The sequence below is a fragment of the Ochotona curzoniae genome, unplaced genomic scaffold (assembly GCF_017591425.1).
Source record: "Ochotona curzoniae isolate NIBS_2020 unplaced genomic scaffold, NIBS_Ocur_1.0 contig_908, whole genome shotgun sequence".
In the NCBI taxonomy this organism is placed as follows: Eukaryota; Metazoa; Chordata; class Mammalia; order Lagomorpha; family Ochotonidae; genus Ochotona; species Ochotona curzoniae.
Genome location: NW_024466607.1, coordinates 14,472,222 through 14,496,431, shown reverse-complemented (window position 1 = coordinate 14,496,431; position 24,210 = coordinate 14,472,222). Strand labels below are relative to the sequence as shown.

At 42.2% G+C, this 24,210-nt stretch overlaps 1 protein-coding gene across 1 annotated transcript in view; it reads left to right on the top strand.

The window, feature by feature from the left end:
• The window catches only part of SMARCC1 (SWI/SNF related, matrix associated, actin dependent regulator of chromatin subfamily c member 1), a 102,080-nt gene that overhangs the window by 61,543 nt on the left and 16,327 nt on the right, over nt 1–24,210 (top strand). Inside the window, exons 22-25 of the mRNA XM_040994381.1 lie at nt 7,542–7,597; nt 8,690–8,804; nt 10,439–10,593; nt 19,506–19,640. Of these exons, the coding sequence (XP_040850315.1) occupies nt 7,542–7,597; nt 8,690–8,804; nt 10,439–10,593; nt 19,506–19,640 (461 nt within the window). The remainder of the gene's footprint in view (nt 1–7,541; nt 7,598–8,689; nt 8,805–10,438; nt 10,594–19,505; nt 19,641–24,210) is intronic.

The window sequence follows — 24,210 nt, the reverse complement described above, 5'->3', positions numbered from 1 at the left end:
CCAGGCCCAAAAGCAATTAAGCTTTTAAGGGATTGTATAAAATAGCTTTGTGAAATTCTGAGTAGATTCAACTCAGAATTCTAAGTCTGCTTTGGAGAAATTTAAGAGATTAAGGTGATTGTTTTTGGTATTTTGTTTTTGTTTTTCTTAAAGTTGAATGTGTGTTTTGAAGAAGTGAACCACTGAGCACCCCTTCAAACCATGGAATACAGTGTCTCAAAGACCTCATCTTGAGCCAGGTGTCAGCTCTGTGTAGTTGAACTCAATCCTGTTTTCAGAAGGTTAAAAGCTATAATATGTGCAATACATATAAAAGCTCTATGTGTGTGTATATGTACTATGTGTATGCCATAATATATACAATAATATTGGAAAGGTCACTTTCTAGGAACATAGAACCTGGAAGTGTCTGTTAAAATCTTGCCCTCATATGTTAATCACAGCTTATAAATAGATGCAGTTTCCCACTGTGAGGATTTCTACAACATTATTTAAAAACGGGCACCTCTACAACAAAATATATAAAAATACACTGGGCAAATAATGCTGAGTCATACAGTGGGATCATATTTAATCATCAGGTTTGCTGAATGTGGAGTTCCTGCGTGTGTGTGTGTGTGTGTGTGTGTGTGTGTGTGTGTGTGTGTGTGTGTGTTTACCTCAAAAGACATTGAAATATAAGCTTAAGCTTCTGAGCAACTCATAATTGAGCATTTAGGTTATAAAAACTGGCCAGGATTGATATGACTTCAGTGTTGAATCTATTCTTTAGATGATGTGATATATAGAAGGGAGTTGATTCAAAAGTGGAACATCCAGGACTCCAATTGGCACCCATATGGATTGATGGTTAATAATGTCTTTTAAAATAAATTTTATGAAATAGAAACCACATTACATAATTTTCCTTATAACATCTTGAAAACCCTCTGTGCATGGGTAAAACTATGACTAGGCATCTTCTTTAAAGCTTGAACACCGTCTCAACTTGATTTCTTTTTCTTCTGTTAACAGAGTGTCTGCCTCTGTACAGTCACTCCATGAATAGATGTTAACATTGTGTAGCTGTTTATCATACTAAGTCAAAGTTGCTAAAAATTTTACTGCTTGCCATTGAGAGTGTTTGAAATCCTTTTTGAATGTAGAACTATGGGCGATGTTTTCCAAAGTAGGTATCTTATGGGCTGGTACAGGTGCATCAGATTATGCATTTGCTTATGTTGCTGGCACCCTGTATGAGATTTCCAGTTCAAGTTCCAGCTGTTTGGCTTCTGATCCAGTTCCCTGCTAAGTGCACTTGCTAGTGGTTAGGTGCTTCTGCCCCATGTGGGAGACATGTTATTGGAACACCGAGAAGTGAGTGAATGATAGATTGCTGTGTCATTAGCTTTTCAAATAAATAATTCTTTTTTAAGAGGGTTTTTGTTTGTTTGTTTTACTGGCAAGGCAGATTTGCAGAAAGGAGATACAGAGATAAAGATTTTTCGTCTACCGATTCACTGCCCAAATGGCTGCACCAGCTGGAACCGAGCCAATCTGATCTGAAGCTAGGAATCAGGAGCTTCCTCCAGGTCTCCCACATGGGTGCAGGGTCCCAAGACTTTGGGCCATCCTCGACTGCTTTCCCAAGTCTCAAGCAGGGAGCTGGATGGGAAGTGGAGCAGCTGTGACACAAACCAGGACCTATATTGAATCCCAGCACTTAGATAAGACAAGATTTTAGCCACTAGGCCATTGTGACAAACCCAATACATATTTTTTTATAAGTTAATATAGCGTTTCTCCAATATTAGCTAGTTTAATCAGAATGGTTTGTTATATATATTTAATTGAGAGAAACCTGGGGCACTGACACCATGGTGCAATAGGCTGATTCTGTACCTGCAGGCACTAGTGTTCCACTTGGGGTGCCATTTTCAGTCCTGGCTGTTCCACTTTGTGCAGCTCCCTCCTTATGACCTGGAAAATTAGTGGAGAATGGCCAAGATCCTTGGGCCCCTGCACCCAGGTTGAAGACCCAAATGAATCTGCAGATTCCTGGCTTGGATCGATTCAGCTCCAGCCATTCCAGCCATTTGGGACGTGAATCAGCAGATCGAGGATCTGTTTCACCATCTCGTCTCTGTAAAATCTGCATTTTAAATAAATCTTCAAAAGAGAAAACTGGGCCCAGCGGCGTGGCCTAGCAGCTTAAGTCCTCGCCATGAACGCACCAGGATCCCATATGGGCGCCTGTTCTATTCCTGGCAGCTCCACTTCCCATCCAGCTCCCCTGCTTGTGTCCTGGGAAAGCAGTTGAGGACGGCCCAAAGCTTTGGGACCCTGCACCCATGTGGGAAACCCAGAAAGAAGTTCCTGGCTCCTGGCTTTGGTCCGGCATAGCATCAGCCGTTGCACTCAATTGGTAGTGAATCATTGGACAGAAGATCTTCCTCTCTGTCTCTCCTCCTCTCTGTATATCTGACTTTCCAATAAATCAATAAATCTTTTAAAAAAAAACACTATGTTTTAAAAAATAGTTTTAAAAGTATTTTTTATAAACAGTGACACAGGAGGTTTTGGGGATATTTTTTAAATCTGGTTTGTTTGTTTAGTCTCTTTTTTTAGGAAATTCTATGTCGTTTCTGAAGTATGCCTTCCGTTTTGCTCTCTGCCCAGCAACACTTGACTCAGCACTTCCTGGTATTAAATGACTCACTGCTGATGGCAAGTGTAAAATGGCATTTCATTCTCGTCTTAAATTACTCATTACAGACAAGTAATTTCAGTATATTTTTTTAAATCGTATTTATTACAATTTTGAGGGGGTTACAGATTCATGTGGGTATGGGTTTAGCATGGAGCCAGAAAGGTGGTTGGTACACGGTGCTTCAGTTTTTCTTTTCACTGCTTGGGATTGGGGGATGTGCCCTCTTTGCTGTGAGACTTCATCACCTTGGATGGAGGCAGTCATTTGATAAATGTCTCTAAGAGACCCTAATGAACAATAGTGTTCCAAGAATGTTACTTGAATGGGCCTGATTGTTCTGAGAAGATGTTGACCTCATTGAATCAGAGGTGGCATTCTTTCTAAGATGTGTTAGCTATCCTTGCCTACCTCTATGTGCCCACACACCTATGTGCTTATTATAGAGTCTGACCTGGAGTTTTGTTCAACTTGTTTTTCTTTCCATACTTGAAGAGATACTTGAAGTCTTCTGTTGACTCAGATGAGTTAGCTGTGTGCATCTGGATATGCCCTCCATACTTCACAAGGGTCAGCAACTGAGTTGGCCCAGTCCTGAACATGTGCTGCAGGATCAGACTTCATATCTGTGTGATTTTCCCTGAGGTCAGGGATAGGCTACAGATTATAGTAGTCTTGTTGGGGAGTTACCTAAGAGGCCTGGGAATTCCTCAGACCTTGCTGTCACATGTGCCAGTGAATGGTGCAGCCCCATTCACTCCCAGCCCTTTGTGTGTACCTCCCAGTGCTGTGACCTAGTCAGGATGACCACACAGAATCCTTCCTAGGCCCATGTCCAGATCTAGCACTTACCCAACCTGCTCCCAGCCCCAGCTGTCAGTGATGGGTACTTTGGCCTACCTCATCCCAGCCTGTCCTTTGACTGGCTTTTTCATGTGCCAGAGGGTGCAGCAGTCTAGTTGAGTCAAGCCCCAAAATCTCTTACCAGATCCACCCCCAAATGCAGTTCTTGCAAGCAACTTGAAGTAGTGCGATTTAACCTTGCCTGTTCCACCCACAGCCCCAGCCCTCAAGTGTGCCTGTCAGTTCGTTGACATGATGCAGGCAGTCCTTTCAGGTTCCTTCGTCTAAAACCTCTCAGTTACATGCAGGTGCAGGAAGTTGTTCCTTGATCCCTTAGAAATTATTTTTTACATGTCAAAGTAGCCCACCGTGGCCCCATTCCAATTTGTCCACAGTCCTCCAGCCCTGGCCAGTGCTATAAAGGCAGCTGTGCTGGTATACTAGTATATTTAACATAGAGTTGGCATTAACCAGGCCCAGAATGCAAACGAGCTATTGGCTGCTTTCTCCCAGCAGTTTGCCACATCTGGAGAGTATGTTTTCCAATTAATTAGTCATATGTACATCTATAAAATAGTCACTTTTTTTTTTTAAGATTTATTTTTATTATTTTTTCATTGGAAAGGCAGATATAGAGAGAGGAGAGACAGAGAGGAAGATCTTCCATCCGATGATTCACTCCCCAAGTGAGTGCAACAGGCCGATGCTATGCCGGTCCGAAGCCAGGAGCCTCTTCCGGTTCTCCCACGCGGGTGCAGGGTCCCAAAGCTTTGGGCCGTCCTCGACTGCTTTCCCAGGCCACAGGCAGGGAGCTGGAAGGGAAGCGGGGCTGCCGGGATTAGAACCGGCGCCCATATGGGATCCCGGGCGTGCAAGGCGAGGACCTTTAACCACTTGCACCACCGCGCCGGGCCCAAAATAGTCACTTTTTTAAAAAGGCTTTTTTTTATTTATATTGAAAAGTCAGATACACAGGGAAGAGGAAAAACAGAAAACTCTTCCGTCCACTGATTCACTCCCTAAGTGACTGCAACAGCCGGAGCTGAGTCAATATGGAGCAAGGAGCCAGGAGCCTCCCCTACGTCCCCCATGTGGGTGCAGGGTCCAACAGCTTGGGCCATCCTTGACTGCTTTCCCATACGACAGGCAGGCAGCTGGAAGGGAAGTAGGGCCACCAAGATACAAACTATTGCCCACAAGGGAACCAGACGTGTGCAAGGCAAGGACTTTAGTTGTTAGGCTATAGCGCTGGGCCCAATAGTAACTTTTTTTTCATGCTTACTTTACCGTGGAATTTTTCTTTAAAAATATACGTATTAGGGCCCGGCACGATGGCACAATGGTTAAGGTCCTCGCCTTGCATGCCCGGGATCCCATATGGACACCGGTTCTAGTCCCGGTGGCCCCGCTTCCCTTCCAGCTCCCTGCCTGTGGCCTGGGAAAGCAGTCAAGGACAGCCCAAAGCTTTGGGACCCTGCACCCGCGTGGGAGACCTGGAAGAGGCTCCTGGCTTCGGATCGGCATAGCATTGGCTGTTGCGCTCACTTGGGGAGTGAATCATCGGATGGAAGATCTTCCTCTCTGTCTCTCCTCTCTGTATATCTGCCTTTCCAATAAAAATAAAATAAATCTTTAAAAATATATATATATACGTATTAGTCTTTTTAATATTCATTTATTTATTTACTTATTTGAAATGTAGAGTTAAAGAAAAGGAATGAGATTTTCCATTCGGTGGTTCATTTTCCAAATGCCTGCAGTGAGGTCAGCCAGTTCTAGGCCCAGCATTTATGGTCTCCCTTGTGTTTGCAAGGTCCCATGGATTTGGTTGGGTTTTTTTTTTTTTTTTTTTCCCAATTTATTACATTGCATTATGTGATACAGCTTTTTAGGTACTGGAATTTCCCCCTCTCCTCCCCAATCCTCCCCCCATGATGGATTCCTCCACCTTGTTGCATGCCCACAGTTCAAGTTCAGTTGAGATTCCTTCCCTGTGAGCCTATACCTAGCATAGAGTTCAGCATCTCATCTTCTAGATAAGTTCAACAGTTTCTTGGGGAGACCCTCTCTGGTCCAGTGTCAGAGCCAACAAAGTAAAATCCCGGTCAGTTACAAGCCCCAACATAACATCAGCAACAATATACAATATTGTGGACCTGACATAGTATCGAGTTCTTAACCACATCCTGTGACTACTTCGATGACATTTCAACAGTTGAGGTGCGAAACAGTTTAGGAGGGGAATGCAGAGGAATTCTCATTACCTTCTTGAGGAGTACTTAATCTTCGTGTCCTCCGTAGTGAAGTGTGTGTGAGTTTATTGTCATCAGGCTTTGTTTTTTGTTCTCTGCCTATCTATTCTAACTTGTGTGTGTGTTTGGAGGGGGTGCTCTGGAGCAACCCCAATGGTCATTGCAGAGAGGGTGAGGACCCAAAGCTGGAACCAAGCAAGGGCTAGAGAAAGCTCCTCTCCCCAATTCCGAAGGAGGTTTACTGTTCTGGTTCTCAGGACCACTCAGGGTTCCTGTCTTGTTCCGGTGGCTCTCAGTCCCATGATGAAGGGCTCGGGCTTCTTCCATCCCATATGGTAGGTCCGGAGGGCGGGGGGGGGAATGTCCTCTGAGTTCTTGGCCTCCGAAGGCATTCCAGTTCCCCGTGGTCTCTTTGGCAGTTGGAATGCAGTCCTTGGTGCCCGTATTGTCAGTCCTTGGTGGGGATCCATGAGTCTCCAGGGTTGGGACACAAGCCTCCTCCTGTTCACCTGCTCCACTCTGGGTGCCTCCCCTGCTCTCTGCAAGTGACCACCTGTTAATAGGTTGCTAGGATCACTTTTGATTTCCCCCTGTATGTCTTTGTGTTGTTACTATTGTCTAATTCTCTTTTGAGTTTATTCTCTGTAGGTTACCTGCCTTATTCCTGATAGGTTACACTACATGAATTCCTCACACCTTCAAGGGGAATGGAAGACTTAGGATTTGGGTATTTTTTTCTTTCAGCATAATCCCTTCAATCTAACTTTCTTGGTTGACTATGTTGGTTTTGTTACAATATTGAAGGGAAATAGTAATGCAGGCATCCTCACCTTACTAGGTGGCATATCTTAGTGAACAATATCATTTGTAATTTTTTTTTAAAGAGTTATTTATTTTTATTGCAAAGTCAGATATATATAGAGGAACAGAGACAGGAAGATTTTTGTCTGATGATTCACTCCCCAAGTGACCACAACAGCCGGTGCTATGCCGATCCAAAGCCATCCTCGACTGCTTTCCCAGACCACAAGCAGGGAGCTGGATGGGAAGTGGAGCTGCCGGGATTAGAACCGGCGCCCATATGGAATCATGGCGCGTTCAAGGCGAGGACTTTAGCCGCTAGGCCATGATGCAGGTTCCTGTATTTGGGTTTTTATAGCACTCTTCTTGAGCATCAGAAACTTCTTTTTAGGATGTTATTATGGGTGACATTGAGTTTCACCAGACACTTGTAAAAGGGGGAGGGGCAGGCTGTTATATTCTGTTTGGAAGGTAGAATTAAAAAGAGAGATTGTTCATCTGCTGACACAGATGGCCACAACAACCAGAGCTGAATTGCTCTGAAGTCAGGAGCCAGGAAATACCTCCAGGCTTCTGAGAGGGTAGAGGAACCCAAGGCTTCGGGTCCTCCTCACACTGGCTCTCCAGTGCATCAGCCTTGGAAGTGGTGTAGCAGGGACTTAAACTGATGCTCACATACGATGCCAGCTTTGCAGTCACTGTGTTGTTTCTGTGTGCCACAACAGCTCCTTGAACCTGCTGTCTATTCCTGCCCTTTTCTAGTTAGGCCTTGGCCTGATTCCTAACACCATATTATTACTTATTTATTACAAGGTATGTTTTGTTTTATGTCTGAGTTTTTTCACTCCTGTGGTTATAAGATTCATGAATGTCGCTGTATGTTGGCTGCATTTCATATGCACTGAAGCTACATATAACACCAGTCTTTAATTTTTCCATGTGTAATAACTTATTTACAGAAGGAGCTGAAGAGGAGAAAATGGAAGTAGATACAGACAGCCAGCAGCCTGAGAAGGTAATGTCTGAATTGTCTCCCATCAGAAAAGCCACAGAGAACATGGGTTTAGAATGTAATTTGTTTAAAAAAAAAAAAAAGAATGTAGTTTGTTTTCTGTAAACCTTTTAAGCTTGCACGGGGGGTGGTATACGTAGTTTTATCAGCAACATGAACTTTGTTGATGTAATATACCATTCTCACAAAGTACCAGAAAGGACATTTTTAATTTGTTCTTGAAGATTCCTACATATCCTATCTCTGTGTATCTTTCAGGCATACAGTTGGGAATCTGGATGTGAAAATTACAGTTCCTGTAAATAGTGAATTACAGGGTTTAGTTGGTATGTTTGTGCTGAAAGAAAATTAGAGAATATGAAGTAGTTTTCTAGGAGGGTTCACAACTGGGAAGAGAATATTTAGAGAAGAATTAATTAAAAGCTGACACTTGAGACAAGTTTTACCATGCAAATGGAGTAACCAGAAGGTGAAAGTGGAGGGTAGATCATCAGATTCCAGTTGAGTGGGTAGAGACACTAAGACTAATATTTAGATGGTGTCAAAATGCACGTCTTTAGTGGTGGTCCAGTCCTGCTTTGCAAGAGACTATGCATGCAAAATGTATTAGAACAGGACTGTAAAACCTCATTACAGTTTTAACATCTCTCATGCTGTTAATAGCAGTCAGAGTCTGGTAGTAGGGGATGTTAACTAGAGATCTTTCCTCTGACTCACTCCCCCAAAATGCCCACAACAGCCAGAACTTGATCCAGTCTTTCTGTGTGGATGGTAGTGTCCTATGCACTTGATTCATTTTCTGATGCCTTCCCGGGCATATCAGATGAAATAGGAATTTGAAGGAGAAAAGTTTGTACTCAAACCAGTGCTGCAGTGTAAACTGGAAGCATCTCAAGTGGTAGCATGATTCAGTATGCCACAGTACCAATACCTGCTTATTTCTTGTTTAGTTCTCCACAGGACCCTTTAATAGTGTATGTTGCCAAAAGTGGGGAGACAGGTGTTAGTCTAATATAACATCAAGTATAAGAGGATTGTTTTTTCTTTCTTCCACTTTTCCCCTGCCCTCTCCTTTTTTTTTTGTTACCCTTTCAGGTAGAAAGCAAAGTAGAAAATGAAGTGGATGATGCTGATAAAACACAAGATGGAGAAAATGAGAAGCATGATGAGAAGGAGCCCGACAGTGAAGTTAGTGAGGATACCAAATCAGGTAATCTGAAGCAACTCCTTCAGTTTTATTACCTAGAAGTGCAAAACGGCATACACTGCCAAGAAAGAGTAAACCTTCGCAGGTGGAGAATCGGGAGAGAAAAAGATAATGAACTGATGCCTGCCAACCATGAACTCTTCTTATAAAGGGCTCAAGATCCTGACATTTACAAAATTCCAGTCCCTGCTCCACCCCCAAAGGCAGGCTCATGGGGCACACGGACTCTTCCAGGGCCCTTGGCACAGAAGTCTGACCTGCTTACCAGCTTCTGTTCCGTGATATTGTAGTGACTGAAGAACTGGAGGAGAACCACAAAGCAGACTTTATGTTTGCTAGAAAACAGAAACATGCTGACTGAAAAATTCCAATCATGTGGTTCACACATTCAGAATAAGCCCAGATGTGATGTACTGACATACAAGATGTTTTTTGTTTAAGATTTATTGATTTTGGGCCCGGCGCGGTGGCGCAAGTGGTTAAAGGTCCTCGCCTTGCACGCCCGGGATCCCATATGGGCGCCGGTTCTAATCCCGGCAGCCCCGCTTCCCTTCCAGCTTCCTGCCTGTGGCCTGGGAAAGCAGTCGAGGATGGCCCAAAGCTTTGGGAACCTGCACCCACGTGGGAGACCCGGAAGAGGCTCCTGGCTTTGGATCGGCATAGTATCGACCCGTTGCACTCACTTGGGGAGTGAATCATCGGATGGAAGATCTTCCTCTCTGTCTCTCCTCTCTGTACATCTGCCTTTCCAATAACAAAATAATAAAAATAAATCTTTAAAAAAAAAAAGATTTATTGATTTTATTGATTTTATTGGAAATGCAGATTTACAGAGAGAAAGGCCTTCGATTTGCTGGTTCACTTCCCAAGTGGCCGTAACAGCCAGAGCTGAAACCAACTTGAAGCCAGGAACCAGGAACTGCTTCCTGATTTCCCACTTGAGTTTAAGGTCCCAAGACTGGGCCATCCTCTACTGCTTTCCCAGGCCACAAGCAGGGAGCTGGATGGGATGTGAAGCATCTGGGACAGGAATGGGTGCCTGTGTGGGATATTGGTACTGGCAGGCAGAGGATTAGCCTTTTGAGCCATTGCATGCTGGGCCCCCCCCCATTTGTTTTTTGTTTTTGTTTTTTAACAACAATAAATATGCATTTGAGTTTTGTTTAGCAGCTATATACCAAGCAGTACTGCTAATGTGCTTTCCTCTTTTCAGTGGTGTGTAGATGAATAAGTGGCTTGCCAGTTTCAGTGTCAGCTGCTAAAGTCTCCTCTCTATGCCTGTCTCCAAGGCTTGTGGAAGTTACTATGTTTTCAGCAACTCATTTCCTCCTTTCACTGGGATTTATTCTCTGAGAGACCAATGCATATGTCAATTCTGTTCAATTTTCTTTTCTGTTCTTTCCAAGGACACTATACATGAAACTTAGAGTAACCTTAAGATTACATTATGGAAAATATTTTCCAAATTGAAATAGACACAAAGCCTAGAAAAAATTGAACAAAATTCTTAAGATGAGGAAAATGTCAGTGAGATGTTTTCTGACTTCAGTCCTGGTTTGTCATAGGCAAAAAATTAAGACGGACAATGGGTTATTTAGATTGGGAATAATGATCATAAAGCTTTCTGATATTTTCAGATGAGAAGGAGACTGAAGAGAAGAAGGAACTCCCTGATGCGTGTAAAGAAAAAGAAAATGAGATTGGGAAGAAGAAAGTAGAACATGAGATTTCTGAAGGAAATGTTGCCACAGCTGCAGCAGCTGCTCTCGCCTCAGCTGCGACCAAAGCCAAGGTTTGCCCCAACAGCCATTTTGCAGTGCTCTCTGTAGCCATGAATGGTCGTATTGTTTTTAGTTAATTGGGAACATTTAGTATAAAGAGCCCTGCTCCCAGTAGGAGATAACTGTTTACTTGAATGGCATTTCTAGGTTAAGAATTTCACAAGGAAGGGGAAGATGACAGAAAGAGTACATCAAGTCCTGAGTGGTGACTCTCCTGGTTCTAATCAGCTGTATCATTTAGCTTGGGAAATCTACAGAGATCCAAGTCACACTTTTGCGTCTAAGGGATTGAGCCTTCATTTTGTTTTTTACTTGCTTAGGGAACTTGTCCTGGCCTGGACTGTTGCTGTGGTAACTTCTACCAGATTGAAATAGTTGTGATTTTTAAGACAAAGATTTATGTGCATACCTCACCCCACTGCTTTTACAGACTGAAAGGAATGAGGGTACCTAAAATAGCTCTTTTTTTTTTTTCCAATCTGCCAGCTTTTCTGGGGGTGGTTTCTTCTATTTATAACATAGTATCGGCTGTACAACATATTTAAGAAGACAAGAAAATGTTATTTTCCTCCACTTTGTGTTAATTTAGCATTTTAAGGCATTCCAAACATGCATATGTGAAGTTTAAAAAAATTCTTTTTCTTTTTCTCCCTTTCTACATCAAAAGCAGTTTCCTTCCTCAATAGGTCACCACCTTTCAAGAGGTTGTGATTACTAGAACATTCCTAAATGTTTTATCTCGAGCTGTTCTTGAATGTTTCGTGAAGATATTCTTTAGTGCTCTAAAAGATATTCTCTTGAAGCATTAAACTGCTGTGAATTTGCATGTTTGATTTGGATAGACCCTTAGAAAAGCCAACCAATTCACACCCAGTTTCAAGTGCCCACCATCTGCAAGGAGTAAGAGGGCACAGTACTGCTCCCCCAACCTGGTTTTAGAGTTCTCCTGTTCCATGTAAGGTTTCTGTTCTCTGCCACTCCCTACTTGCAGAGTTTTGAGGAACACTAGTGCTAGGGTAGATACAAGTTTGTTGTAGTTTCTCTTCATTGGAAACATCTGTTTGGCCAGGTTAGACTGTTTGGGTATCTCTTTGCCTATGAGCTGGCCAATCAGAGGTCTTGGAGACCTTAAGGATGTCTTGAGCATATACTCTCATTTTATAAATGAGAAGTTGAAGGCCAAAAGAGATTTTCTCTTGTCCCTTTCTTTTTTTTTTTTTTTTTTTTTTTCACTTTTCCTTGAAGTTTACCTTACTTAATGCAGTGACTTTCATACACTAACTCCCCCCCCCCCCCAAGTATACAACAGTCAGAAAACAACGTCACAGCACTACTCACAACAGAAGTGCATCTTTGTATTTCCATCCGGTTAGCATGCCCCTCCAGAGTAATTACTAGCCTATCATTTTAAAGTATTTTGTTTGATTTGTTTGGTTTGAAAAATAGAGTTACAGAAGTAAAAATGTATCCATGGATTTACCCTCTGAGATTACTAACAGCCAGGATTGGATTTGGTAAAGTCCTAAAACTCATCCGGGTCTCCCACCCAGGATTGCATAGATGAGCTTTGAGCAGTTGAGGTTTAAAATGGTGTGCTAGCCTGTCCTCTAACATCTTGAATTAGCCTCTCCTGTTTTTAACTATCTGTAAATGGAATTTTACAATATGATCATGATCAGAGATCTTAGGTCCACATCATTGGTGTGGTAGGTAAGCCTTTGCCTGTAGCACTGGTACCCCTTTTGGGCACCTATCTCAGATATTCCACTTCTTTTCCAGCTCCCTGCTAATGGCCTGGGGAAGCAGCATAGAGTGGCCCAAGTCCATGAATCCCTAACCCATAAAGGAGACCAAAAGAAGCTCCTGGTTTCTACCTGGAATAGCCCTGACTGTTGCAGCAATTTGGGGGAGTGGAGCAGACATCTCTGTGTCTCTCCCTTCTCTGTAAATTTGACTTTCAAGTAAAAAAAATAAATAGGAAATATGTCATTGAATAATTATAACCTCTTTGTTTCCCTTAGGTTAAAATTTGAAAATAATTTCATGCAATTTACCATTTATTTCATGGTTGGGCAGCTTTTTACTTCTCAAGTCTGCTTGTTTTCCTGTGTAGACCGATTATTTTGAATCTTGTCAGTTCCACTACAATAAATCCAGTTCGTTATCTTCAGTGAAAAGATTGGATATTTTGGACCCTCTCTGTAAGAGAGGGTCTTGCATTCTACCTTCTTGCTCTTTCCCCTGCATCCCACAGTGCTTGTATCTTTGCTGTGTTCAGACCACCTGAACCGCTTTCTTGGCTGCTTTGTTTTCCTGGGGCCACGTAGCTGGCCATCTGTACCACTTACTGCACAAACATGTGCCCATTACGCCCCAATGACCATCTCACAAGAGCTGATTGACTCCCTCACCCCAAAGAAGCTGCCCTTGGCCATTCCATGGAGTTTCAAAATGCTCCCAAAATGCTTTTGTGTTGCAAGTTGTTGAATTTTCACTGTTACCATCACTCTATTTGTAATAACTAGGAGCTTGCATCTTCAGTCCCCAGGTGCTTATGCTTTCCTCTGATTTGTGACAGTGGTAGCATTGCTTGGGATACATGAGCAGGCAACACATGGATTTGTTGATGCCATTTTTACAGCTGGATCTGCTACCTTTTACAGCATACATAATCATTTTCATGCTACAGGGTAATTGGAGAGTAAGGAATTCACTTAAATTACTGTAATTAGTATAACATATAGCCAATCCAAATTTCTCTTACTCTCATTTTGTCCTGTCTGTGAACAGCTTTGTTATTAGGAGTTCTCGCTGATAATTGTTTGTCTCACTCTGATCCAAAGTAGTAATTAGAGGCTCCAGATCTAGCTCCTAAACAGATAAAGTGGTGTTCTCTCTGGCTTCTCTCTCGATTCTCCATGTGGGAGACTTCCAGAGCTGTGAGTTGCTTCACCTAGAGGAGGAGTGAGTGGCTGCAAACAAGAGGGAGCATCATTGGTTAAATGTCCTGCATCCCTTCTGTCTGTCTGTATGCTTAGTCTTCAAGAGAAGGAAGGCCCTAGAGCTATTGCTTGAATAAACGAGCAACTTCAGAAACAATGTTTTCGTAAAACCAGCAATAAGTTCATTTATTCTAAGAACGCACATAGGAAATTTTCTGAAAATCACAATTTAAGGAGAGGGCAAACCACTTGATCTGTACTTGGTCTAAAATGACTGCAATACCTTGGTCCCTCTAGTGACTGAGTGAATGTTGGCTCTGGGGCAACAGGAAGACCTGACCCCCAGAAAATATTCCTTAACTCTTTCATTTGTATCTGAAAATCCTTCCTCATACGGGAAAGTTAACACTGTACACTAAACAGTATCCATTGATAATATATCTTTACTTGATCATATCACAAAGTAGGAGGAGAAGGAAGGGGGAAATGACCTCTTTTAACCATTTTGCAAACTATATTCCCTGTTCACTTAAGCTCTTACATAACTAAACACATACTGCGTCTGCTCAGTGCTTTGGCACCTCTGCCTTGTTGAAATTCACCCTGGTCCTCTTGCAACTGGATACTAATGTTTTAAAATATAATTGCTGTTCATTAAAAAGCTGAATCTCTGTTGTCTTTGTAGAGCAGTTTGGGTTTTTTGACCTTAGTCCTTAAGGGTTTTAGATGTCTTTGGAGGGAGAGGAGATTAGTTTATTTCAGAGTTACAAAGGGAGAAGGCGAAGGCAGGGGCGGATGGTTGCCAGCCTATTTAGATGTCATCTTCTCTAACTATCAGTATTTAGGAGAGTTCTCACTCCAATAATAGTTACAGAAAGAAGTTGAGAGGTGGGTGTATACATGTGAAAGAGAAAACAAGGTTGAAATGATCAGAAGCAAACACGATCATGCGGGCCTGGCGCGATGGCAGAAGTGGTCAAGGTCCTCGCCTTGCACCAGGATCCCATATGGGCGCTGGTTCTAATCCCGGCAGCCCTGCTTCCCATCCAGCTCCCAGCCTGTGGCCCGGGAAGGCAGTCAAGGACGGCCCAAAGCTTTGGGACCCTGCACCATGTGGGAGACCCGGAAGAGGCTCCTGGCTTCGGATCGGCATAGCATCTCGGTGGACGGAAGATCTTCCTCTTTGTCTCTCCTCTCTGTATATCCACCTTTCCAATAAAAAATAAAAATAAATCTTAAAAAAGCAGCTGAACCACAGCTCCATCCCTTAGCTAGGTTTTTTGAGAGTTCTGTGGCCTTGGACAGACCCTTTCAAGGTGGTATTTGTTACTTTATATTTTGAAATAACTGCAGATTCATAGAGGTTGCAAAAATAGTACAAAGCAAAAAAAAAAAAAGGAAAGTACAGAGCAGTCTCCTTTACCGTTACTACAGTGGTTTCCTTAAGCAGTGACATTTGGTAACTTATTTAACATTTTGTATTCACTAATCTATTATATTTATATATTTATAGCTTTGTATACTATATATAATTATATTTTCTCTATTATAAAAATAATAAAGATGTGCTTTATTCCTATTCAGTATTTATCCTAATGATTATACAATACTGTATTATGTTATCACAATTTCATTCACATTTTCACTATTTCCCTAAAAATGCTGGGATTTTACATTCCCTTTTCCAGTTCAGTGATCTTCCATTTCCTATATTTTATTGTAACTTATTTTTATTAGGATAGGGGCTTTTCAACAGTAGTCATGGCCAAGCAGTTAAGACGAGGGGCTTCTCATCTGTCAAGTGGAGAGTGGAATTCTTTTCTGGTTTTTTGTTTGTTTGTTTTTAAAGATTTATTTATTGGGCCTGGCGCATTAGCCTAGTGATTAAGTCTTCACCCTGCATGTGCTAGGATCCCATATGGATGTCAGTTTGTGTCCCAGCTGCTCCACTTTTCATTCAGCTCCCTTGCTGTGACCTGGGAAAGCAGTGGAGAAAAACTCAAAGCCTTGGGAGCCTGTACCCACATGGGGGACTTAAAAGAAGCTCCTGGCTCCTGGCTTCAGATCAGCTTAGCTCTGGCCATTGCAGCTACTTGGGAAGTGAACCATCAGACAGATGGTTCTTTCATCAGCCTTTCCAATAAAAATAATTTTTTAAAATTTATTTATTTTTATTGGAAAGACAGACATACCAAGAGGAGGAGAGACGGAGAGGAAGATCTTCCATCCGATGGTTCAAAAATAAATAATTTTTTTTTCTTTTTGGAAAGGCAGAAAAATCTTCTGTCTGCTGGTTCACTCCCGGGATGACCGTAACGGCCAAAGCTGAGCCAACTCAGAGCCAGGAGCCAAGAATTTCTTTTGGTCCTCCATCATGGCTGCAGGATCCTAAGGCTTTGGGCCATCATCTGTTGCTTCTGTCTTCCCAGTAGCAACTAGATGGGAAGTGGAGCAGCTGGGGTGTAAACTGGCACATATGGATCCCTGTGCTTAAAGGTGGAGGATTAGCCAGCCGAGCTGTCATGTCAGGCCCTCTTGGCCATCATGTTCCCAGACCACTCATAGGGAGCCTGATAAGAGTGGAGCATGCCTATGCCAGCATCACTGGTGGAAGCATTTACCTCCTGTTCCAAAATGCTGACTCCTCACCTTTCCTTTGAAGGATATTCTTGGTTGGTATACTGTTAAGGTTAGCAGTTATTTCTTTATAAACTAGAAAAGAGTGTTTTTTCAGGATTTAGATTGTACACTTTTTATTCTTAAATTTTTTTTCGTTAACATGTTATTTGCACATGTTTTATGGATAGAAATTTATCATTTAACATTTCAGTATGAATACAAAGTGCAATGACCAGATCAGGCCAGTATAACTATCCTTTTAGACACTGTTGTAGATTTTATTGTTTTCCATTTTTTTTTTTTTTAAATTGTATTTGAAAGACAGAGTGGCAGGCTGAGAGAAGAACTCTATTTTTATTTTTAGTTTCCTAAATCTATTTATAAGACGTAAGTTTAGAAAGTACAATTGTCCTCGCCTCGCACACACCGGGATTCCATATGGACGCCAGTTCTAATCCTGGCTACCGCGCTTCCCATCCAGCTCCCTGCTTGTGATCTGCGAAAGCAATTGAGGACGGCCCAAAGCCTTGGGACCCTGCACCCATGTGGGAGACCTGGAGGAGGTTCCTGGCTCCTGGCTTCGGATCGGCACAGCATCGGCCATTATGGTCACTTGGGGAGTGAATCATCGGGTGAAAGATCTTCCTCTCTGTCTCTCCTCATCTGTATATCCGCGCCTTTCTAATAAGAATAATAATAATAAAAGTGCAATTGTATTTTACCTGGAAGGCAGAAAAAGGAACAGACACATTTCAGAGATACGTTGCAGACAACTTTTCAAACTCTCCTTTAATTGTGTTTGTATTTGCTGAAGTTCCCCTTTTACATTTGATCTTAGTCAAATGACAGAGGAGCAGTGAAATTCTCCTTTTCCTAAGTTATCTTCTCTGTTTTATTTATTTATTGGAAAGTCAGATATATAGAGAGGAGGAGAGACAGAGAGGAAGATGTTCCGTCTAATGATTCATTCCCCACGTGGGCACAACAATCAGAAGCCAGGATCCAGGAACTTCTTCCGGGTCTCCCACATGGTGCAGGGTCCCAAAGCTTTGGGCCGTCCTTGACTGCTTTCCCAGGCCACAAGCAGGGAGCTGGATGGGAAGTGGAGCTGCCGGGATTAGAACCGGCACCCTTATGGAATCCTGGCACGTTCAAGGCGAGGACTTTAGCCGCCAGGCCATGCTGCTGGGCCCGTTTTCTTAAACTTAATAAAGTCCTTACCTGCCAACTCTGTTGTCTACCTTCTGAGGTTCTGTTTCTGATTGAATGCTGTATGTGTATAAAAGAGTAATAACACAGATGATAATGTATTCTTTGTATACAATTCCTCTTTCCCTTGTGTTGTACTTGAGAGGCAAATACTGAGTTAAAACTAAGTTAAACTAAATGTTAGGAGCCAGCACAATGCTACCTTTTGTGCCTCAGCTGCTCCACTTATAGTCTAGCTGTTTTCTTTGGTTTTTTAGATTCATTTATTATTTTTTATGGAAAGTCAGATTTACCAAGAGAAATGTCTTCAGTCTGCTGGTTCTCTTCCCAAGTGTGCAGTAGCCAGAGCTGAGCCAATCTGAAGCCAGGAGCCAAGAGCCTCATCTGAGTCTCCCACATGGATACAGAGTCCCAAACGTTGGGCCCTCCTCTACTGCTTTCCCAGGCCACAAGCAGGGAGCTAAAATGAAAAAGGAGCAGCCAGGACACAAACCAGAACCCATATGGGATCCCGAAGGATGTAAGGCAAGGATTTAGCCGCTAGACTATCACATTAGGACCCCAGTTTCCTGTTTATGGACTTGGCCAGCAGTGGAGGGTGGCTCAGATTCTTGGGACCCTGCACCTATATGTTCCTAGGAGAAAATCCCAGTTCTGTCTTGGCTCAACTCCACCCGTTGTAGCCATTTGGATGAGTAGCTAACGTGGGTTGTAATTTTTTTACTTTTTGTCATGATACAATGGTTTTAATTTTGATGACATCTGGATTAGCAATATGTTTCATTTTTTGCATTTGGTGTCTTATCTAAGATATCTTTGACTTAACTGAGGTACATTTAGATTTACTGTCTTTTAGGATTTTTATAGCATAAGCTGCTGTGTTTACTTATGGTCCATTAAGTTAATTTTTAAAGTGTAGTGTAGAGTCTCTATTCGTTCTTTGTTTGTATTTGGATATCAAATTGTCCCAGTGCCACTGCAGTCTTCCATTACCTGATACTTAGTTTTAACTTTTTTATTTATATCATGTACATAAATTTATTTATCACAAATATAAGTCCTATGGTACTATACAATAATAGCCTTAGAATTGCATAATACTTACATGTTTGGTTACATTGATGTAGCTCATTGTAGTTTTCGGAGGGAAAATGATCATTAACAGTCCTAAAACCTTCTCTTTGCCACCTTTTGCTTACGTTTTGAATGTTTGTGTAGATGGAGTTCCATAACCGTAAAACTACATTTTTCTTTTTCAGTTACATGAAACCTTATTTTTACGGTGTTCATGTGTTATAGCTCAGTTTAGCTCCCAGAAGTCTATATTAAACTCCTCCTGTATTTAGCTCCTTTAAATTCTGTAGGAAACACAGAGATCAGTAAGCAAGCCACTCTGTGCTGTTTCTTAAAAGTGGGGTAAAAGAAAGATGAATAAATAAATGTGACAGATACTATAAAAATGAATGCCAGGTTGAATTGGGTTTGTTGGAGAATTTTTGGATCGTGTGTTTAGAAGCTAGGATTGATCTCATACTGGTGACCTCAGCTTTGACTAGATAGAATGATGTAGCACCACGCCATATATGTTGCTCAGATGATAAGCAGTGTAAGTTGGCTTGGACTGGGGGGAGGAGGGAGTAGTGACAGTCTCCAGAGCAGCTTCCGACTGCTGCTTTATCAGTTTTTCCTCCTCTGGTTTTCATTTTGAACTAGAGGTGAACTATTACTCTCTTCTTCTCCACAAGTACACTGTTCACAGGAAGGGGAGAGGCTTTACATCTGGAATCAGGTACTGGATTCCCAGCTGTCTCCCTTTTGCTAACAAATTACTATGGAAGAAAGAACGATGAGGGGAGGCTCAAGGTATGTGGTGATGGGGTAGGAGGTAAGGAAATGCCCCCAGGTCACCTGCGTTCTCTTTGGATTCAGTAGCCCTCCTTGAGAATCTTACAAGGGAGTAGTTTACTAAGGCAATTTCCTTTAAAACTGTTGAATGTGAAGACCAGAATAGAAATGTAAAAGGACACAAGTTTACTCAACTACATGATGCCCTGAGCATGTTCTTAACTGTTCTTATGAAATACTAGCTCATATAATTTGAGTTAATTTTTTTATTGTTCTTACTTATCATCCATTTACTTATTTGCCCTTAGCACCTGGCTGCCGTGGAAGAGAGAAAGATCAAGTCCTTGGTAGCACTCCTGGTTGAGACACAGATGAAGAAATTAGAGATCAAACTTCGACATTTTGAGGAGCTGGAAACTATCATGGACAGAGAAAAAGAGGCTGTGAGTAGGGGATTACATAGTGGGTTTGTTACAAGTCATCCCTGACCACAAGCTGAGCAAATGGTCTACTCTGTCTCTGCAACTAACTTCTGTCATCTTTTTTCTCTTTGATATATTCCTTCAGAAGGCTTGTCAGCCAGTAGTGATAAATATAAGGAATTCTGTTCACTGTCTACAACCATCAACATTTCAGCTTTCTAAATCTGTTGGTCACATTTGGCTTCTTCACTTTTTAAGTATTAACTACTAGATATTTGAGAGACCTGAGTCAAATAGGTTTGTGATTGGCCCTGTCATTTCAGACCTGTGTGACACATTTTACCATGTCCCAGCACCAGGGATTTCTAGTAGAAGGGCTAAGAAAGGAATGGCTTTCTCTTGTCACCAACATCCTGGTGGATTTTTTTTTTTTTAAGATTTATTTATTGTTATTGGAAAGTCAGATATACAGAGAGGAGGAGAGACAGAGAAGAATTTCTTCTATTTGTTGATTCACTCAAGTGGCTGAAACAGCCAGAGCTGAGCCTGTGAAGCCAGGAGCCTGGAGCTTCTTCTGGCTCTCTCATGCAGGTACAGGGACCCAAGGCTTTGGGCTGTCCACGACTGCTTTTCCAGGCCTCAAGCAGGGAGCTGGGTGGGAAGCAGTCCTGCAGGGACACAAACCGGAGCCCATATGGGATCCCAGGACGTACAAGTTAGGAACTTTTACCACCAGACTATGGTGCTAGGCATCCTGGTGGGTTCTTGAACCATCAGATCCAAAGTAGTCAGTGCTTTCTTGTTTCTGAGTTCCACTCATAATTTGGAGGTCGAATCTCAGAATTCATATAAAATCCTTTTATAATAAGTGTACACAATGCTTTTAAGTTTATCAATTTCATGAGTGATTGATTTCTTGTCTGCTAGAGGGATGCTTGTAAATATTTACTGACCCCTGTTGTCTGCTAGACACTGTCAGACACATGCTGTGTTTTTTGGGGTTTTTTTTTTTTTTTTGTTCGTTTGTTTGTTTGTTTTCTCTCACAGCAGTCCTGTGTGAATGTCATTAGAAGGAGAAGTCATAGATTTCGTAAGTCTTAGGCAAGGAGAGGATGCTAGTGCTGTGTTAGAGAACAATTTCTTAATTGTAAGCAAAATGAATCTGAGATTTTTGAATTCTAATTGTTGTGAGCTTCTAAAGTGACCTCCAGCCGTCCTGCTTCCTTTTGTTTATACCATCCTCCACTGAAGCCTGTCTGCTATTTTCAGTCACTGAGATTTGGGGTTACTTCTAATAAATAAATAATACACATGAGCTTAATTTATTTTAGAGGCTAGGTACTGTCTAGTCCAACAAATTTGTTTGCCATAAATTCAGCTTATACCAAATGTTGCTTAAGGAAAGGAAGTCTGGCCACCAGAAGAATTTAAACAAAGCATCCTTGTTAGTAGGATAGAGCCAGTTTTTCCCAGCATTTTTCATGGTGCTGTATTATTCAGAGACTATCTTGTATTTTACTTTGTACAGTCTGATTAGAATTTTATCTTATTAGAGCAGTTTTAGCCTGGTACTTGAGATGTTGGTTAGTGACCCAGAACAATGGCCTAGTAGCTAAATCCTCAGCCTTGCGTGTCCAGGATCCCATATGGGCGCTAATTTGTGTCTTAGCTGCTCCACTTCCAGTTGAACTCTTGCTTGTAGCATGGGAGTACAGTAGAGGATAGCCCAAAACCTTGGGACCCTGTACCTGCGTGGGAGACCCAGAAGAAGTTCCTGGCTCCTGGCTTTGGATAGACCCAGCTGCAGCTATTATGGCCCCTTTGGGAGCAAAACAACAGGCAGAAGATACGTCTTTCTCTGTGTGTCTCTGTTTCTCTGTACATCTTCCTTTCCAATAAAAATAAATAAGTCTTACCAAAAAATATTGGTTAATATCCTTCCCCCCATATTCAATATTAAATAGCTAGGTTAATGTCCTAGTTATGCTCCCATTTCTGCCTTTGTGTTGAATGGTTCAAATACACATCCCTGGGACACTTGGACTGAGATCTGGTCTCCTGATTTGATCCAACTCTAGCCACTATGCCACTTGCGAGAATCAATCAGTAGATATGAAAAGAAAAAAAAAAAAAAAGAAATGAGCTGTTGTTAACCTCATTTTAACCCAGGGACTCAGATATGCATATTCTTTCATTCTCCAGTTACACATTTCTAAAGGTGAGGCCTCATCTACCACCTAGTTCTATCTGCTGCACATTGTGATTCATGTGGGTGTTCTTGCTCATCTTCATTCCATAAGCAATCCTAGGACTTTGTTTTTTTAAGATCTATAAACTTCTCTTTCAAATTCTTTACTTTTTAATGTTTACTTATTCATTTTTATTTGTTTGGACAGCAGAATGCCAGCACAAGTGATGTCCCGTATGCTGATTTAAATTCTAAATACCCATATCTGCTGGGGTTGGTCCAGGCTGAAGCCAGCAGCCAGGAGCTCCGTCTCGGTCTCCCACAAGGGTTGCCAGAACTCGAGTAATTGGGTCCTCAATTCTGCCCTTAAGACATGTTGCCAGTAAGCAACGCTGATAGCGAATGCAGAGGCTCAGGACTTGATCCCAGATGTCAAAAATGAGATGTAAACATTTCGTTTTGTTTACATAGCAGTGGATTTCAGAATTATTTATTTTTAGACTTAGAAAAATAAAGATGCCCAAATACTTGCCTACTTCAGATGAGTTAGGGAGCTAGATCAGGTCAGAGAAAGTAATCCAGACCCAAACCGACGCTCTGACAAAGGATCCTGACCTCACAAGCTACAGCTTAACGTGCTGCACCATGACTTTGAGGCCAGTAAGAATGAATCTGTGACCTGACCCACTTTATAACTTCTGAAGTAGATACTGAATATCTGAAGTATGTTTAGTGAAGTACAAAAATTGCATCCTTCAGAGAAAGAGATCAGTTAGCAAACTCAAAGCAGTAAATAACCCACACCGCCCACTTGAGGAGGTTAGAGTGGGTGAGACACATACAAATAGTGAATATCTGAAAATTCAAGGAGGTGGTTGTGGTCAGCGCAAAAGAGAAGGGATTGATCCAGTTTGTGAAAATGGCCCAAATCATGGGCCGTGAAAAACATGTAAGTAAAGTCACTTCTTTCTGCGCACCTAGGGTGTTCTAGTCTTGTAGGTACTAGGGGTACTGGAATGATTAAAATTCAGATTCTCTGCCTTGAACTATCTACAGAACTTCCAAGGAGCTACATGCCATGTGTATTTATGTATACACACATGCTGTGTGTGTTACAGGCTGGGACAAGTTTTGTGAGGTTAGAGATGAATAATTGAAGCAGATCTCCCTGAGAACCTGCCAGTTGCTCGGCAAGCACTGCAAGCAGCCAGGGCAAAGACCTGCGACCTGAGCCTGCCTGATATGATGAGGAACCGGGGATTCAGGGAAGTGAGGGCGAAGTCAGGGTATAGTAGGCAATGACTGTTGAACAAACTGTAGACACTGTAGGCCACCTCAGGGTATTCTACATGACTTTGAAATAATTGCAGTCTTAAAGGGAATACTGACGTAGTTTTCTTACAGTTTAGCAGGGGGTCAATCTGCTGTGTTCTACAGAGCACATTACAAGGCAGCAACGTCAAAATTGAGGAAACTGGTGAAGCATCTGTTGTGCTATGTGAAGTGGTGGCTGAGGTCAGGATCTGGAGGGATTCTGAAGGTAGAGCTAAGCGGATATTCTCATACATCATACACAGGTTCTAACAGATTGTTGTATTTCATGACAAGCTAAAGAAAAACAAGCAGAAGAAATGACTCATACTGTCCTGTAGAACTTTATTTGATATTCTGTTCCTTGTCATATAATTAAATCTACTGTTGGGCATATACCACTGCATTATAGATATTGAGAATTAGAAAGCGAGACCATAGGACCACTGCCATGGTGTAGTGGGTTGGGCCTCTGCCCACAGTGCCGGTATCACATATGGGTGCCAGACCAAGTCCCACTGCTCTACTTTACAATCCTGCTTCTTCCCATTGGCCCGGGAAGACAGTAGAGAATGGCTCAAATCCTTGGACCCCTACACCCATGTGGGAGACATAAAAAGCTCCATGCTCCTGGCATTGGACCAGCCCCGCTCTGGCTATTGTGGCCATTTCAGGAGTGAAACAACAGATGGAAGATCTTTTTCTCTGTATCTCTCTTCTGTAATCTGCCTTTCAGATTTTTTTTTTTAAAAGATGTTTAAAAAGGAAAAAAGCCTGGTGCGGTACCCTGGTGGCTAAAGTCCTGGCCTCACTTGCGGCAGGAATCTGTATGGGCACTGGTTCATATCCTAGCTGCTCCACTTGCCTTACAGCTCCTTGCTTGTTGCCTGGGAAAGCAGTCAAGGACGGCCTTGGGACCCTGCTGCACCCATGGGACCCTGTGGGAGACCTGGAAAAAGCTCCTGGCTCCTGGTTTCAGATTGGCTCAGCTCCAACTGTTGGGACCACTTGTGGGGTGAACCAGCAGGAAGTCTTTGTCCTTCTCTCTGTAAATCTGACTTTCTAATTTAAAAAAAAATAACAAGCAGTCCC